This window comes from Calonectris borealis, chromosome 5, assembly GCF_964195595.1.
Source record: "Calonectris borealis chromosome 5, bCalBor7.hap1.2, whole genome shotgun sequence".
Taxonomy (NCBI): domain Eukaryota; kingdom Metazoa; phylum Chordata; class Aves; order Procellariiformes; family Procellariidae; genus Calonectris; species Calonectris borealis.
In genome coordinates this window covers 43,326,171-43,340,485 of record NC_134316.1, presented here as the reverse complement: position 1 = coordinate 43,340,485, position 14,315 = coordinate 43,326,171, and the positions used below count along the sequence as shown (strand labels likewise).

Sequence of the window (14,315 nt, the reverse complement as noted above, 5' to 3'; positions counted from 1 at the left end):
GCAGTATATGTTATCTACAGGGCTTTAAAACTCAATACGTCTATTTGATCACATGGTTATTATTATAATCGTACAAAAAAATGCTTAAACTTGCATTTACAATGTTCAGGACTTGAAAGCCAATACATGCTAAAGTTAAATTTTTCTGTTCAACTTTAATGCAGCTCCCTCGTAATACAATCTACTAAGATGCCACCCTTAATTATATGATCACAGAGTACTTATATTATCCCAACTTTATTCTAGTCATAGCACAATTACTGCCCTGTATATAGTCACTGTTTGCTTTTTTCCCCCTCTCACCTTACTTCCTGCCCACTATTTAAAAAAATCATGGACTGCAGATAAACCCCATCAGCTGGGGCGGGGCAGACTTCTGAGACGGGGTTTATCCAAATGTCTCACAGACATTATCAAATTTCTCTTCTCAGTGCCAGTATGAAGCAAGGAGACATTATTCAACTTTCCAGATGAGAACTGATGCGTATACACAGAAATAAAGGTTGAAAACATCTGCCATTACAACTAGTGGCATCTGTGAAAGGTGGTGAAAGTTTCAAGTGACTTGTCTCAGGCTCGCACAAGACCCCTGTGGCAGCAGCAGCGGCCGGGAGGACAGCCTCCTGCTGCTTTCAGTAGGGGCCCTTTTCCTCCAAGCAAATTTTTTCCTGGCTCTCATTAAGGATTATTCTTTTATCTCTACAACAATGCAGCAGATAACCATCTCCTCCATTTCACAACCCTTGTCCAAAACCCAAAGACATCAATCTTGTCCGGTGAACGAGATGCGGCCTACGAATAAAGCTGTTCAATGATGTATCTAAAAACTGTGTGATGCAGTGCATGCACAAGGACCAGAGTCAGAAGTAGAACTGTTTAAGGGCTGAATGATTAAAATAGGAGTAAAAATCACAAACCTTTAAAAGAAAAATTGTAATCTTGTTTAAAGGAAAAGGAAAGCAAAACTATCCCCAACAGATGTCATCCTACGAACACGCAGATGGCTCATCGGGGTAAGAGTGTTAGCTACGATACAGAAATCTCTGCCCTTGAACTAACAGGAACTGACAGCAGTACAGATTGTCACATTTCAGGCGGACACAGATTTCAGGAGGTGGTGCAGTCACACACAGGTATTTATTGGCAGCAAAGCATCCTCAAGCACAACCTCCCCTCCTCAGGCCCTCCTTGAGACAGCTCTTCTCACCCACACAGTTGTTATCTATCCTCCAGAGCCGCAGTCTCTACTGCTGTCAGTAAACTGGTCCCCAGTGTCCCCTGTTCTCCTAGTTCTTCATCCAGTTTTTCTCCTCAGTGGATTCCCAGATTCTCACTTATTTCCCCTCCCTGGATCTTGATCTTTATATCTCTATTCTCCACTCATTAGGTTCAGCTTCACTGCTCACCAAGTCCCAGTAAATCTCTTTCTATCCCCAGCTTTCTATACTGTTCTACACCTTTCGTTCCTGAGCTGGCTTTTGTGCACTCCGAATTTGAGTCATGCAGCTTCTGCTTTTACTTAAAGCTTCTTTACTTAAAGATTCTGCTTTTCTTTAAAGAGGTCCTGCCATTTAAGGACTGGTGAGTTGGGCTCCAGCAAACTGCTGCCCTGTAGCCGAACAGAGACTACCTGACATGGTCTCCACATCTTTGGGATGGATTATATTTAGTTGCCCTGTTGCTATAGGGCAGGCAGATCACACCCAGGAGATGGGAAGGGAGCCACCTCTTATAGCCAAGAGACAGGTTTCCCGTACTGAATCATGTACCTGGGAGGGAGGGCTCTTCCAGGGGGTTCAGAAGATGCTCATCCGGGATACTGATCTCCCGTGGGTACTGGCGCTTCCCACCAAAATGATTTGGTTGTCTTCCTGTAATAGTTTGTAGAATGGATGAGAGAGATGGGAGTATGGTAGGAAAGAGAGGTGGAAAATTTAAAGATCACATGAATGAACCAAGTACAACCATTTGGTTAAAATAAGTAAATAATACCTTGGGCAGAAAAGGTGTTTTAAACAATAATAATTTTTTATTATTCTTTTGGGCCCATGACTTGGGTGAACTACTTGCATCTGTGCTGAAATCAGTGGGTCTTCACATGAACACAAACTCTCCATGTCATCCCATGCAGGCTCACCTGCAGGATAAGCTCCTTGGCCAGCAAATTGCGCTGGCTGTGATTTCAAGAGACTTTAGGAAAAGCATAGTGTGGGAGAACAGATACCAGGTATTGATGCTCTGCTGGTCAAAGGGGCAGGTGACAATTCTGGACAGGCAAACGAGTAGAGGTGTAAAGGAGAGTGATAGCAAAAATTGTTATCTTCGGTTCTGAATGGCGTCATGGTAAGTAAACCAGCCTAACAGATAGCTCCCCTCTTAGCAACCAACTTTGAGCACCTCAGACCTTGCTTAGAGAATAAAATACTAAATAAAATTACATGTCTCACTAACATACACAGTTAAGAAACAGCAGCATACCCTTGACACAAGTAGCAAATCTTTGGACAAACCTTTTTGAAAAACACAGAGCAAAGCGCAACATTTCTGACCAGTGAAACAGGCCTTTAAAAATCAGCCCTTTCTCAGAGAGGAGGGACTTCAAAGCAATTGCTGATCCAAAGCATCTGAATGCACTGAGAACACCACACAACCAAAGCTGCCTTACAACAGGAAAACCCTTGCCTTATAATCTACAAGCATCCTGTTTCAATAGTTAAATTACTCATTTTTATGCAGATCTTTGATTGGAAAATCTCTGTAAGAAAAAGGAGAGACTTTCATTTTATGAGCCCTCAGTTAATTTAATACCGAACATTTTTCGTTAGTTGAAAAACATTACAAATATTTCAATTTGTTCCAGTTGTGAGAATCTAACAGCTGTTTGATGCTCTATTCAAAAAAGACTCACTCAGTTCCAGCTGGACAATTATCTCTGCCGCAAAGCCACTGCTCTAAAGAGCGATAATTAACACCCTTGTTAGCTGTGTCAGAAAGGCCAAATAACTAATTGAAGCATGGAGACCTTGCTGAGCTTTTACTCCTGAGAATATTCCCCCCAGGTCTGACTGAAAGCACATTGATGGATGGAAGTAAAAGGGAGCTTTGTACTGACACACTCTGTTCATACTGAGATAGAGAACTTCAATGGAAGGAGTTGTCAAGCCAGTGAAAAATGAAATTAACCCAAAACAAATGATCTGGATCAAAGACAAGAAGGAAAACCAAATGAAAAAGACAATGCATGGCCAGAAAAGATGCTTGGTCTCCCAAGGCCTGTACTGAATTATGAATCCCAAAGGTCACAACAGTTTCAGATACTGAGAGACATACAAGAAGTCTAGTTATGTTTGCCAGAGCGAAGGAATGTAAATCACTCTCTGAAATAGAGAGTCAGTCTGTGTGTCTGCATGGATTTTTTTTGCAGCATCCCAACTGAGTATCCTAAGGCAATGCCCCGTTTCCAAACAAACAATCTTTCCTCCTTCTCCAAACAGTCTCCAACCCTCAACGCACTGGAAGAAAGCTTCTGTCTCCTCCATGCTCAGCAGCAGACAAGCTGCAAGACAGGCTGAGCATCACCCTGTCCACATGAGCCGTTAACTCTTAGAAGGCTGATGTTTTATACGCTGTCAGACATGAATTTGTAAGGTGGCATTTTCTACAAACATGCTGTAGCCCTGGGATCCAGGGGCAGGTGCTCCAGTCTATTTTAGCTTCCACTTCCTCCTCTGACAGCCAACATGTTGACTGTAAGTTAATGGAAGGGAACGAGACTTAATTCATATTAAGGTGTACCTATATCAGAAAAATATGAAGAGCACAGGACTCCTTTCTCCAGATTTCTCCAGGATTTAGCTAATGCTATTGATTTCCACACTGAAAAGGGACAAAGGGAAGCATAAAGAAGAAAGACAGGGCATCTCCTGCAGGTAAAGAGCTAAAGTAACTCACTCCTACTTTGCTGTCTCTGGGACTGTAATGAAAAAGATACAGTGGTCCTGGGGCCGGGATTAATCAGAGTAATGGGCCCACAGGATCCTCGAAGTGTGCATGGTCTCCTCAGAGATCTCACCTTACTGATGCAGGTTGCAGTATTCCTGGAAGCTTCTCCAGCTTGTCCTGGAGTGGGACAGAGAGTGAGGAAGCTGCACTGGCTTCCCCCTTCCCCATCCCTTTGGTTGATCTATTGCATTTCTAGTCACCACCACCTTAAATCAGGGAAATAAGGCAGTAATGAGGCTTGAACCACCTCCCACCATTCACCTCAAGCAATGAGACTGGCAGGTCAACAGTACCAGACTTTGCTGGGTTGAGGCCTCCAAAGTCAAGAACTAGAGATATGTTATACAACAGCTCTTTTTGGACAGCCTTGCCATTTATAAACAAGTCTTCTGGAAAATTGTAAATTTGCACAGAACGAAATGCTCTAGGTCAGGGCAGCAGAGTGCACTCTGATGGACCACAGACCTGTGATCTTAATTGGCACAATATAATGCTCGGAGCACCAAATGGTAAAAGTAAGAACAGTGACCACATAAGCAGTGAGGAGGGCAACAGTCAGCACTCTATTTGCCGTGCCAGCCCAAGTTTTCATATTTAGACACTCAAAATTCAGACCTCTTCCTATGAAAGCACTAATTCACTAAAACGATAAAATATCTTTATGCCTGTCCCCTAAAAGTTCTCACAACAAAACAGACCCATGTCATCTGGTCTGTGACACCATCCTACACAAGGTGATTGTTTGAACCAGAAGGTGGTTTCATCTCACCTTTTTCACAGGGAAAACATCTGTCACTGCCCAGGAGCTGCCAGCCAAAAAATGGTCTGTTTGGGTTTTATCCTTACTGATGTCCCCTGAGCTGCCCTCACTACCCGCTTGTTTTCCTCCTAAATCTTATTGAATCTTTCCTCTCAATTTTGAGGTATATGGAAAACCTCACCTTCTTTCCCAGCCTGCATACAGACAAGCTGTGCTTTCAGAGTCTGCACTGGGTTTTGAAGAGCAATTGAGCTACAGGATTGAAATAGATGGAGAAAATAATATTTACATCCTAGCAAGCAGCGAATTCTTCCTTCCTGCCATACATCCTTCCTGCTGCCCTCATGCAAAGAATACACTGCTTGGATCTTAATTGGCTCCATCTCTGACATCTGAAACCTCTCCTTGCCAGGGAGAAATAATGTCATTACTGAAAACACAGCAGAGCTGCTGGGCTTCTCTGCAACCTAACTGAATTAAAGTCATGAGAAGACAAATGCAAGGGGGTTGCTTTCACAGGCGAGAAAACATCAATTTGCAAAGAGGATTCAAGGAACAGTGGCAAGTGCAAGGCTTCCGAGAAACATGTTTCCTTCATGATGTCTTTCTTCTGCATGAGTCACACATCTCTGGGTCACACCCTCAGATGGGGTAAGTGGCAGCCTCTCCTGGACATCGGTGCGATTTATACTAATGGAAAATGAGGAGTAACTTGAGCGATCTAATGGACAAGCTCTGATAACATTGCTGCAGTGGCATTTAAGCCCCATGTATTTGCCAAAGGATACATCCCTACACCAGAGCCCACCAAATGTCTGCGGGTAAACTGGAGGCTGTATTTGCTCTCAGGAGGGCAGTAAACTCCAGCAGCTGGGTGCACATCAGCTGGCACAAGAGCATCTGGAATCACTCCCTGCAGTTTCCTCGAAAGATTTCAAAACAAAGCGTTAGCATGGGGGTCCCAAAGGGTTTGGGAGCCAGAGGTGTTAAGGAGCTGGAGTGAACAAATGACATTACTGTCAAAGAACACCTCTTCCTCTTAACTTCAAATGAAAACGTACATGCTCAGCATTTTATAGAAGGGTGGTTTCAGTGCCCACAGAACAAAGGGACAGAGAACAGGAGACTGAATCAGACAAAGGTGGGAGGAAAAAAGGGCTTTTGTTGATGAACTTTTAACACATGTCTGTTTTGATATAAGCCTTCCCACGTGTTATGTTAGGCTGCAGCTAACCTCTGCAGGGACATGTTATTAACCTAAATGCTGACATATTGGGTGTAGTGACACATGAAGAGTGGCACAGGACCACTGATGCACATTTTGTCTGCAGCAGAAGTCACAATTCAAGTGCTGCATATTCTCCAGTTCCTTTATAACACAGCATATAGGTCTTTTCTCCAGGGACAAAAAGAAGGCAGTTTCTAATATTTGCAAGTGGTTCAAGTATCCAACCTCTTTCCACTTGTCTGCTAAGAAAATCTAACTCTTGCTAACATGCTTCAGAGGGTAGCACTGGTTCCATTTTTCAGTGGAATACATTGCTGTCGGTCGCGATCACAGTAATGAAGCAAAGGAAACCATGTCCGTTATATATCTGGCAGTGACAGTTGATGTACCTCCTTGCAGGGTAAAACAAACTTGTTGCAATAATCTAAACTTTACTGTCAGAAAGTCACTTTATTCCTTCATTTTATCCTTTTCTCCACTAAAATACGGTGACTTTCCCCCTTGATTTCCACAAATTCCCTTCAGCTATCAATTGCCAGGATGCATAGGTCAGGGGGGACTGCTGAAGAACAGTGTGATGTAATCCTTCCATTTTGGGGCTAAGGAATAAGTCCAATGTTTCTTGCCAAGACACACAGACAGGTCTCAACTATGTGATATAGGATATACCAGATTAGAGAAAAAGAGCACTAGGAGACTCTGACACACTGTAAAATTGTCTCTACTAGCAAACTTCAGTAGGTCTGAGATAAAATGGCATTGTGCTGTAAAAGCTAACACAGCTGATCCATGTGCACTCTGTGGGGGGAACAGAGCATGTGTGTCTTGGATGTGTGGGATGCTGACTATGCTACTCAAATTCTTTAAGGGATCTGCAACATTTGTGGCTCACCGTTAGTGAAGCAGTCCAGTCCAAATGTAATATTGTCGATAGCAATGTCAGCTTGGGAATTCCAGCCCCAGGTTGCCAGGAGTTGCAGTTGAAACCTTTGCAATAAGACAGAAGTTTTAGAGAAGACAGACAAAGGGGCAGGGAGGAAAAAAAAAAAACCTAAAAATACAATGTTCCCTTATCATCGAATCATGATCATCACTATTTAGAATGCTTCGTCCAGACAAGCCCAGCTGAGCAGCCAAAAGGGCTTGCTAGAAATCTTATCCACACATCAACAGTCAGTAAGGACTAACCAACACTCATATAATGCCACATTTCACTGGAGAACAAGAATGAGAGCACTACTTCCCCTGCTAGCTGCACACACATGTAGAAACACGAGCTGCTGTCCCTCACTAATATTTATACACAATCATCCTTATTCAATTGCTATAAACAGTAAGAGAGTTAGACATGTGCAAAAGGAGAGGAAAAAAAGAATCTCCTTCTTTCCATCCCCAAAGAGATAGCCAGAATAAAAACTGAACAGAACAACAATATCCAAATAGACAGGAATCTTGGGCCTGATCCTCAGCCAGTGTAACTCATGTGACATGAGTTTATTCCGGCTGAAGGTCAGGAAATTTTAAATTTCAGCCATAACTCCCTGAAGTGTTCGCTTTCTGGGCTGTCTCATCTTTTTTTACCATGTCCAGGTGTTAGCTACTTATCTAGGAGGTCCGTCAGGTCCCATGTGCATTGCCACATTCTGAATTCACAAGGAGGAAAGAAAATGGGCTGAAGGATCTCCTTCTAATGGATAGGACTGAATTGTTTTTCATTAAATTTCAGAAATAAACAGATGTCTGATGTCCAGTCCATTTAGAGCTTATTAAAAGCATAAAGAGAGGATCTCCACTGCTGTCACTGGTGAAGCTCAATAATGATTTATGAGAGATCAAGCACTGATCTGCCTAACACATTAATCATTCAGCCTAGGAACACACTTGTCCCAAATTAGTGGCAATAAAGTATGTGTGCGTATTCCACCCACCAGCCAAATGTTGGTCCATATCCACAGTTAATATAATGTTGCATAGCTGCATCAAAATCTTTAGAGAGAAGCTGCTTTTACCCCAACTCAGGAATGTCCCCTTGTGCTTAGTAGAGAGCATTCACACCTACAGGACCTGAGCACTCTGGGAGTAAGTGTTGGTGCAGCAAAAGCAAATCAAGGGTCCCTTGAATGACCACTCTCTTAGATATGGGGTTAGCAGGGGAATTTGCCATTAAATACCCTTCCTATAGAAACTTGCCTCTTTATTAGCAGACTTAGCAATACTTTTGCATTTTCAGACTTTGTGGACAGTAATTTCCCCAGCCATTTGATGGAAGAGAAAGTCACAGCACCCTGAGTCCAGGACTAGGGCACTTCTAGGACCCACAGCCATAGATACAGCACCACAGCCTACCCCTTACTTAAGACACCTGCATTGCAGTGTACCCTTGGTCAGGTCAATCTACTGCATCTGGTCCATGGAATAAGAGCAGGCGAGTGTCCACGGCACTGTGCTACAAGGTCGATTTCTGCTCCAGCTGAGTACAAGTGGGAGCCTGGGGAATGACTCCCCTCCTGCAATGCATGAGAATAGACATCTCATAAGCTCTGGGCTCTGTATGCCTCCCCTTCCTCACAACTTCAGAAAAAGGGGAGGAATTTGCCTTTTGAACTCTGTGCTGTGTTAGCCAGAGGGGTTTCCAGTGTTCCTGCTCATTGAGCTCATTTTGCTGACTCCAGCATATTACACTCCAGCTCTCTGATGTCTGGTCTTCTGCCAGCCCGATTTTCTTCTCGTAGCAGCCTTTTTCCCTATGTGTGTGAACCAAGTTACTGAATTTGCCAGCTGATCACTAGAAGCAGTTTTCCAAGTAGCTAGATCCCCATCTGAGAGGCTGATCAATGAACTGTGTAGTTTGTCTTCCTTCTCTCCTAAGAGATAAATTCATTGGAGGAAGCTGCTGCCTAAAAACTACTTACATATCCCCTCCATGGCCTCCTCCTTCTATCCGCTAAGGCTTCTCTCCTCCTGGCGCCATGAAGCCATTCATGTCCTGCTACAACAACTATTTGTGTTGCAGTTCATGTCTACCCCTTCTCCTGGTATGATCTGTCCCCTCCCACCCACTTTGCTACTGACTATTATCCCTTCAAGGAACCAGGGAAAAATACAGGCCTTTCATACTTTCTTGGGGACAGCAAGAGAAGGACAGGAGATTCCTGAAGATTCAGGAATGCCAGCCCAAACTCTGTGCTAAAAAATTCCCTGATCACAGCATTGCTGGAGTTTGCATTACTGAGGAAAGCTGCCAGCACCCACGAAAAGTGGAGGTTTATACCAAACTGTACTAAGACTGTACAGCAATGTTCAGCATACGCCTCTGTTTACAACTGTTTGCAACTTTGCCAACCTTAAGCCTCTGTTTACAATTGTTTGCAACTTCACCAACCTTAAGCCAATTTAGGCTGAACTTTTCCATTTTGGGTGATTTGGTATGACTTGCCTAGCAGTCAAAATGTTTTGCCAGTGTTGAGGATGAGGCAATAGAGGAATTCATCATTTTGACCATGCTCAAAAATGCTGACAACTTTTAAAGTGCTCTGTGCTACCAGGTACTGGAAGTGGGATCTGAAATTTGTAAGGAAGAGAGTCACATGGCAGGGATGAGGTTTTTTTCCATTTGAATGAGAATCTATTCAAATTTTAGTAAAATGTCCTTGACGCTTCCATGCCTGGTAGAATTTTTTTAATCCTGCAGCCTCCTCTTCCCTGGATATCTTAAAGTCTGGGGCTAAATGATATGTTCCATGGCAGTGCTATTAATTACTGTGTCAGGTCCTGCTTCAGCTACATGAAGTGAGAACTGCCCCTCCAAATTAACGAATACACTTTTTCTTCCCCAGCACTTTCTTTTGCTGATCCTGGCCAAAGAATGCTGGCCAGATCCTGGCCAAAGAAGCTGCCTAAACTGGATCCAGAACGAACAAGATGGCATCTTGGAGAGGTTGGGAAGCTCCCTAGGAACTTTACAGCAGGGGAGTTTGGACTTGGTGTGCAGGGGGTTGGGGCTTGAGATCTACAGAGAGAAAGAAACAGCCAGTCAAACAGGAAGACTGGAAATAAACCTTTACTGTAGGTTTGGGATCATCGAAATAAAAGCGCACAAGAGATAATTAGGAGGAGAAGAGAATGGAAGTGCAGGGAAGGGAGTCACACTTAATAAAAAAACCCACACACAGAGACAGCACCTGCTAGAAGAGAGATGGAAACAAGAAGCAGGGAGGAGTTCAGAGAGCGAAATTATGACTGGAAATATAAGACAGATAAAATGGGTTCACAAATGGGAACTTGAAGGAGAAAGGGAGAGAGACCAAGTATATGAAAACAATGAAGAAAGGCACTGAGTGCTCACAGAAGCAGGTGAGATGGGACAGAAGGAGCAGAGCGTGGAAGGAACAAGACAAGAGGCCTAGGATAGAGCCCAAGTGTCCTGGGAGCACAAAGACCAGGGTTTTCTTACTTGGGGCAAATAGCTGCAACACCTTCCAGCAAAATGTGTGCTTATTCTGTTTCTGTTATAGATCAGGGCAGCAAATGACAACTTATTACTGCTGTCAGTCACTTGGCTAGCGCAGGTAGCACAGGTCTGCTTGCTAGATTGAATAGTTCCAGCCTCACCCACAGTGATTGTCACTATTGTACCACATCAGTTTTAAATTTATTTGAAAATGGCATACAAAAAGGTTACATGAAATGAAACAAGATAGAACTACTTGAAACAGACTGTCATAATACACGCATGCATGACCTACCTACTTCTTTCATTTTGTCCAAGTGCTCAACTCTTTCAAACATTACAGTATTTGAATATCAATTTTTTTCATGCAGTGCTGGCTAGTGCTCCCTAAAGCCTCTTGCTGTCCATTCCCTCCTACCACAGAAGATCCATTTCCCTTCAGAACTGAGGGCTGATGCAGAAATCTGAGGCTTCAAGGGACAAGCATAAGGGACTGTATATCAGAGGAGGCAGAAGGTTTTAAATACATCTTGAAGAGCCCCTAGGACTCTGCTGTGGTTAGGTCCACAAGAAAATACCTGGGGAAAAGAGCTATTCTGGACAAATTCACTAGTCATACTTTACATATGCAGAACTAAACAGATGCTAATCCACAGGGCTCCAGACTGTGTCAGACAAGAATATTAAATACACTGCCAGCATGCAGACCTATCCTATCCTAAAGGAATAATTCATGGCAAAGGTGCGTATGGTGAACACATGATAATGCTGAGACCAAAGGTAATCACAAAATTAAACTAGAAAGAGGGTGGAACAACATTCTCTCTCTCTCTGAGTTTTACTGCTGCTTAGGTCTGAGTTGCTATCACTTCCAGACCCAAATCCCTTAGCCTTTTACACAAAGATGCAGAGAATATTTGAAGTTAAAAGGAATCCCCTCACACCTTCTAATCCATGAAGTTTTGAGACATTATTTATTGCCAATATTAGGTAGATATTTTTCCATTTATAATATTCACTACATAGACTTTGAGATTTTTTTGTCTTAAGTGTCATGTGAAACAAGCCTTCCTGAGGAAGACACAAAAAACCAGATTGGAGCAATTTAATGTGGGAGTACGAAGTGCAGCTCTGCTAATATAGCTGTTTCCCTACTGGGAGCACTTTACCACTGTGAGTATACTGGCTTTCTCAGATTGGGAAAAATGTTTCTAGTACAGACACTTGCTATTCCCAAACAAGCACCGCTTGAGGCTGTTTGTAAGTGCAGACACACAGTATGGGATTGTGCTGAGCTAAACTGTGTATGTGCATGAAGATATGCACATGTGACAGAATACCTCCTCAGCAAGCAAAATTGCAGTTCTCCTGTCAATTTTTCAGTAGAAATGGCCCTAGAAGAAGGCAAGAATGAAATTGATCCTTCACAACAAAGACAGTAACAATTTACTAAATCTCTAGAGATAACCCTGGATGCTGCCGGTGGAGCTCTTACCGGTTCTGAAGCACTGGCATTGGTAAGGTGATGAGAAACCAGTGGTCACTCCAGCTCCCTGCTCTTTCCCACATAGGCAAGGTAATTGGAGATCCCTTTATCTCTTCCCTGACAGAGAAAGAGACGGTACCATTGTAGCTGCCAAAAACATGCACCGAGAACTGGATCTGTAATAGAGGAAGAAGAGAAAAAGAATGGTATCCTGTGATAAAAAGGGAAAGGTACTCACTTCTCCCCTCCCTGGGGGTTTGAGACACAAACATTTGATCCTGGGTCAAACCGTTTAATCACGCACACCACTAAGGCCCCCATTGCTTGTTTATGACTCATCACTGTTCTTAGCACAGAATTTTCTTGGTGGAGACCCTGACTGACGCTCTTGTTAGGCAGCTGTTCTCCAACCACTAATGACAATATCCATGGCCTCAGACACCATCTGGGTGAGAAAGCACTGGCTTCCTTGTTAGCTCCTTCAGGAACAAAAAGTAGTAAAGCAGAGGAACACAGGCTTAAACTCAAGAAATGCTTTATCATTAAATGCTTCCACTAGAGTTAGGTTATTGCAGAAAAACAATCCTAACTGCATTCCTCTTCAGTGTTCTCACCAGCTTAAAGATTCCTGCGAAATGGTTTGAACCACAGCTTAAATCTTTTAAGGATTCCCATTGTAACCACCCAGGTTAATGTATTGCACTGACATGGCTCAATCTATACCCAGGCACTATAGGGCACAAAAGTACTCCAAGGAGAGAGCTGCCCTGCCCCAAATGCCCTTGAAACGAGGAATTAGGCTGTCTCTAGAGACAGGAAACCTCAATCCATATACTTTCTCCAAGTCACAGGCACAATCTGGACCATAGCACCCACATGACAGGTGAGCAACTGATCACCAAGCTAAAGAATATTTTGAAGCAGGACTCATTCCTCTTTGGAGCAACCACTTCCACTTTGCCACAGAGCAAGAGAGAACTGCTATTTCCACCACTACTTTGAGCGCTCAAGCTGCTCTGTGTATTACAGAGAGCACCGGCACCAGCAGGAAAGGGAGCACACACACGCATGCGCTGCAAAGAACAACCACTGGAAGTTCCTTGTGCCTGAAATGTGGATTCAAATCCTTGCCAGTGGAGGAGAGAATGGGTCCGGATCTCCTGTGACCTGTACATCACAACCAATAGTTACTGCTTCTCCTCCTCCTGGTTTTGTGAACCTAGCTCAAAGTACATTTTATTTTGTTGGAACTACCCAACAAATTTGACCTGGATTTATAAATAAATATAAATGCTGAAGTTACATTTTTGGCACTTGCACTATATTTCTTTTGCCAGCTCTAAATTAGGAGGCATCAAAGCGGAGCTGGACTCCAGTTCAAACTTACAGCTTAATTTTCCTAAGTGTTATGAGTACAGTATTATTTAATATTTTTAATTCCAGCATGTCAGAGCTCCCCTTATTCTTTGCAGAGATTTGGGCTGAAGGCAGGTTAGGTGATTTTATCCACGCCAGGTTGCCCTCACCTTTTGAAATTCCTGAAGAGTGTGAACAGAAGTTTATTATCTTCATCCATTCCTGGAAATTCTAATGCCTACTAACTTCACACTCCTGTTCTCAGTGAAACTCTCAAGTTTGTTAACTCCTACAAAAGTATGGCAGAATTTATGAAGAGAAGTCTCAGCAGCAGGTATACTGAATGGCTCAACAGCCCAGCCAGCCAGCTCCCTTTCCTACAAACCAAGGCCACCCCATACAATTCAGGTGCTGGGTACACCCTTCAGAGGAACAGTTGGTACAGTTAGGCCGGGGAGTTTTCCATACTGAGGAGTTGATTTGGGGTTCCCGCTTTCACTTACTGAGGATGCACCTCACGTCTCCTTTCCAGTTTTCAAAAGTAGCTAGCTAGGCGGCATAGCCAACTGTTTCGTAGAGTGTGCAGAGGCACAGGAGAATGGGCTAATTGTTCAAACAGTGCCTACAGCCTGATGGTTAACTCCACAAAGGTGCTAAGAGAGTGATATACCTGGTAGTCTTCAGTGGCAATCCTGGCTGGCAAGCTGGTACTGTAGGCCTTGGCCATGCCGCTCGTCTGATTGCTGTCTGCTCGCAAGTAGAGAAAGTGTCCTGTGAACAGAAAAGTGAATCAGAAAAGACAAGACAATGTTCTGCTTTTTTTTAATGCTCTCTTGAAATAATTTAACATCATTGTGCTGAAGCACAGTGTAAAAGTAAGATGACAAGCATGGCTTGAGAGGAAATCTATTAGTGAGGATATAATAAGCACTCTGGTAGGTTTCAGCAGCACAAAAGTCAAGATCCCAAACCCTTTCCTGGAACATGAGTGCATAAACCTCAGACACCACTCAAGTATCTTCCCATACAGGGA

The 14,315-nt window shown here is 43.3% G+C and overlaps 1 protein-coding gene across 1 annotated transcript in view; it reads right to left on the bottom strand.

Annotated features, from left to right (window-relative positions):
• LTK (leukocyte receptor tyrosine kinase) overlaps positions 1-14,315 on the bottom strand; it is a 56,885-nt gene that overhangs the window by 26,093 nt on the left and 16,477 nt on the right. The window contains 4 exon segments of the mRNA XM_075152140.1: positions 1,770-1,871; positions 6,883-6,977; positions 11,936-12,102; positions 13,953-14,053. Coding sequence (XP_075008241.1) covers positions 1,770-1,871; positions 6,883-6,977; positions 11,936-12,102; positions 13,953-14,053 — 465 coding nt within the window.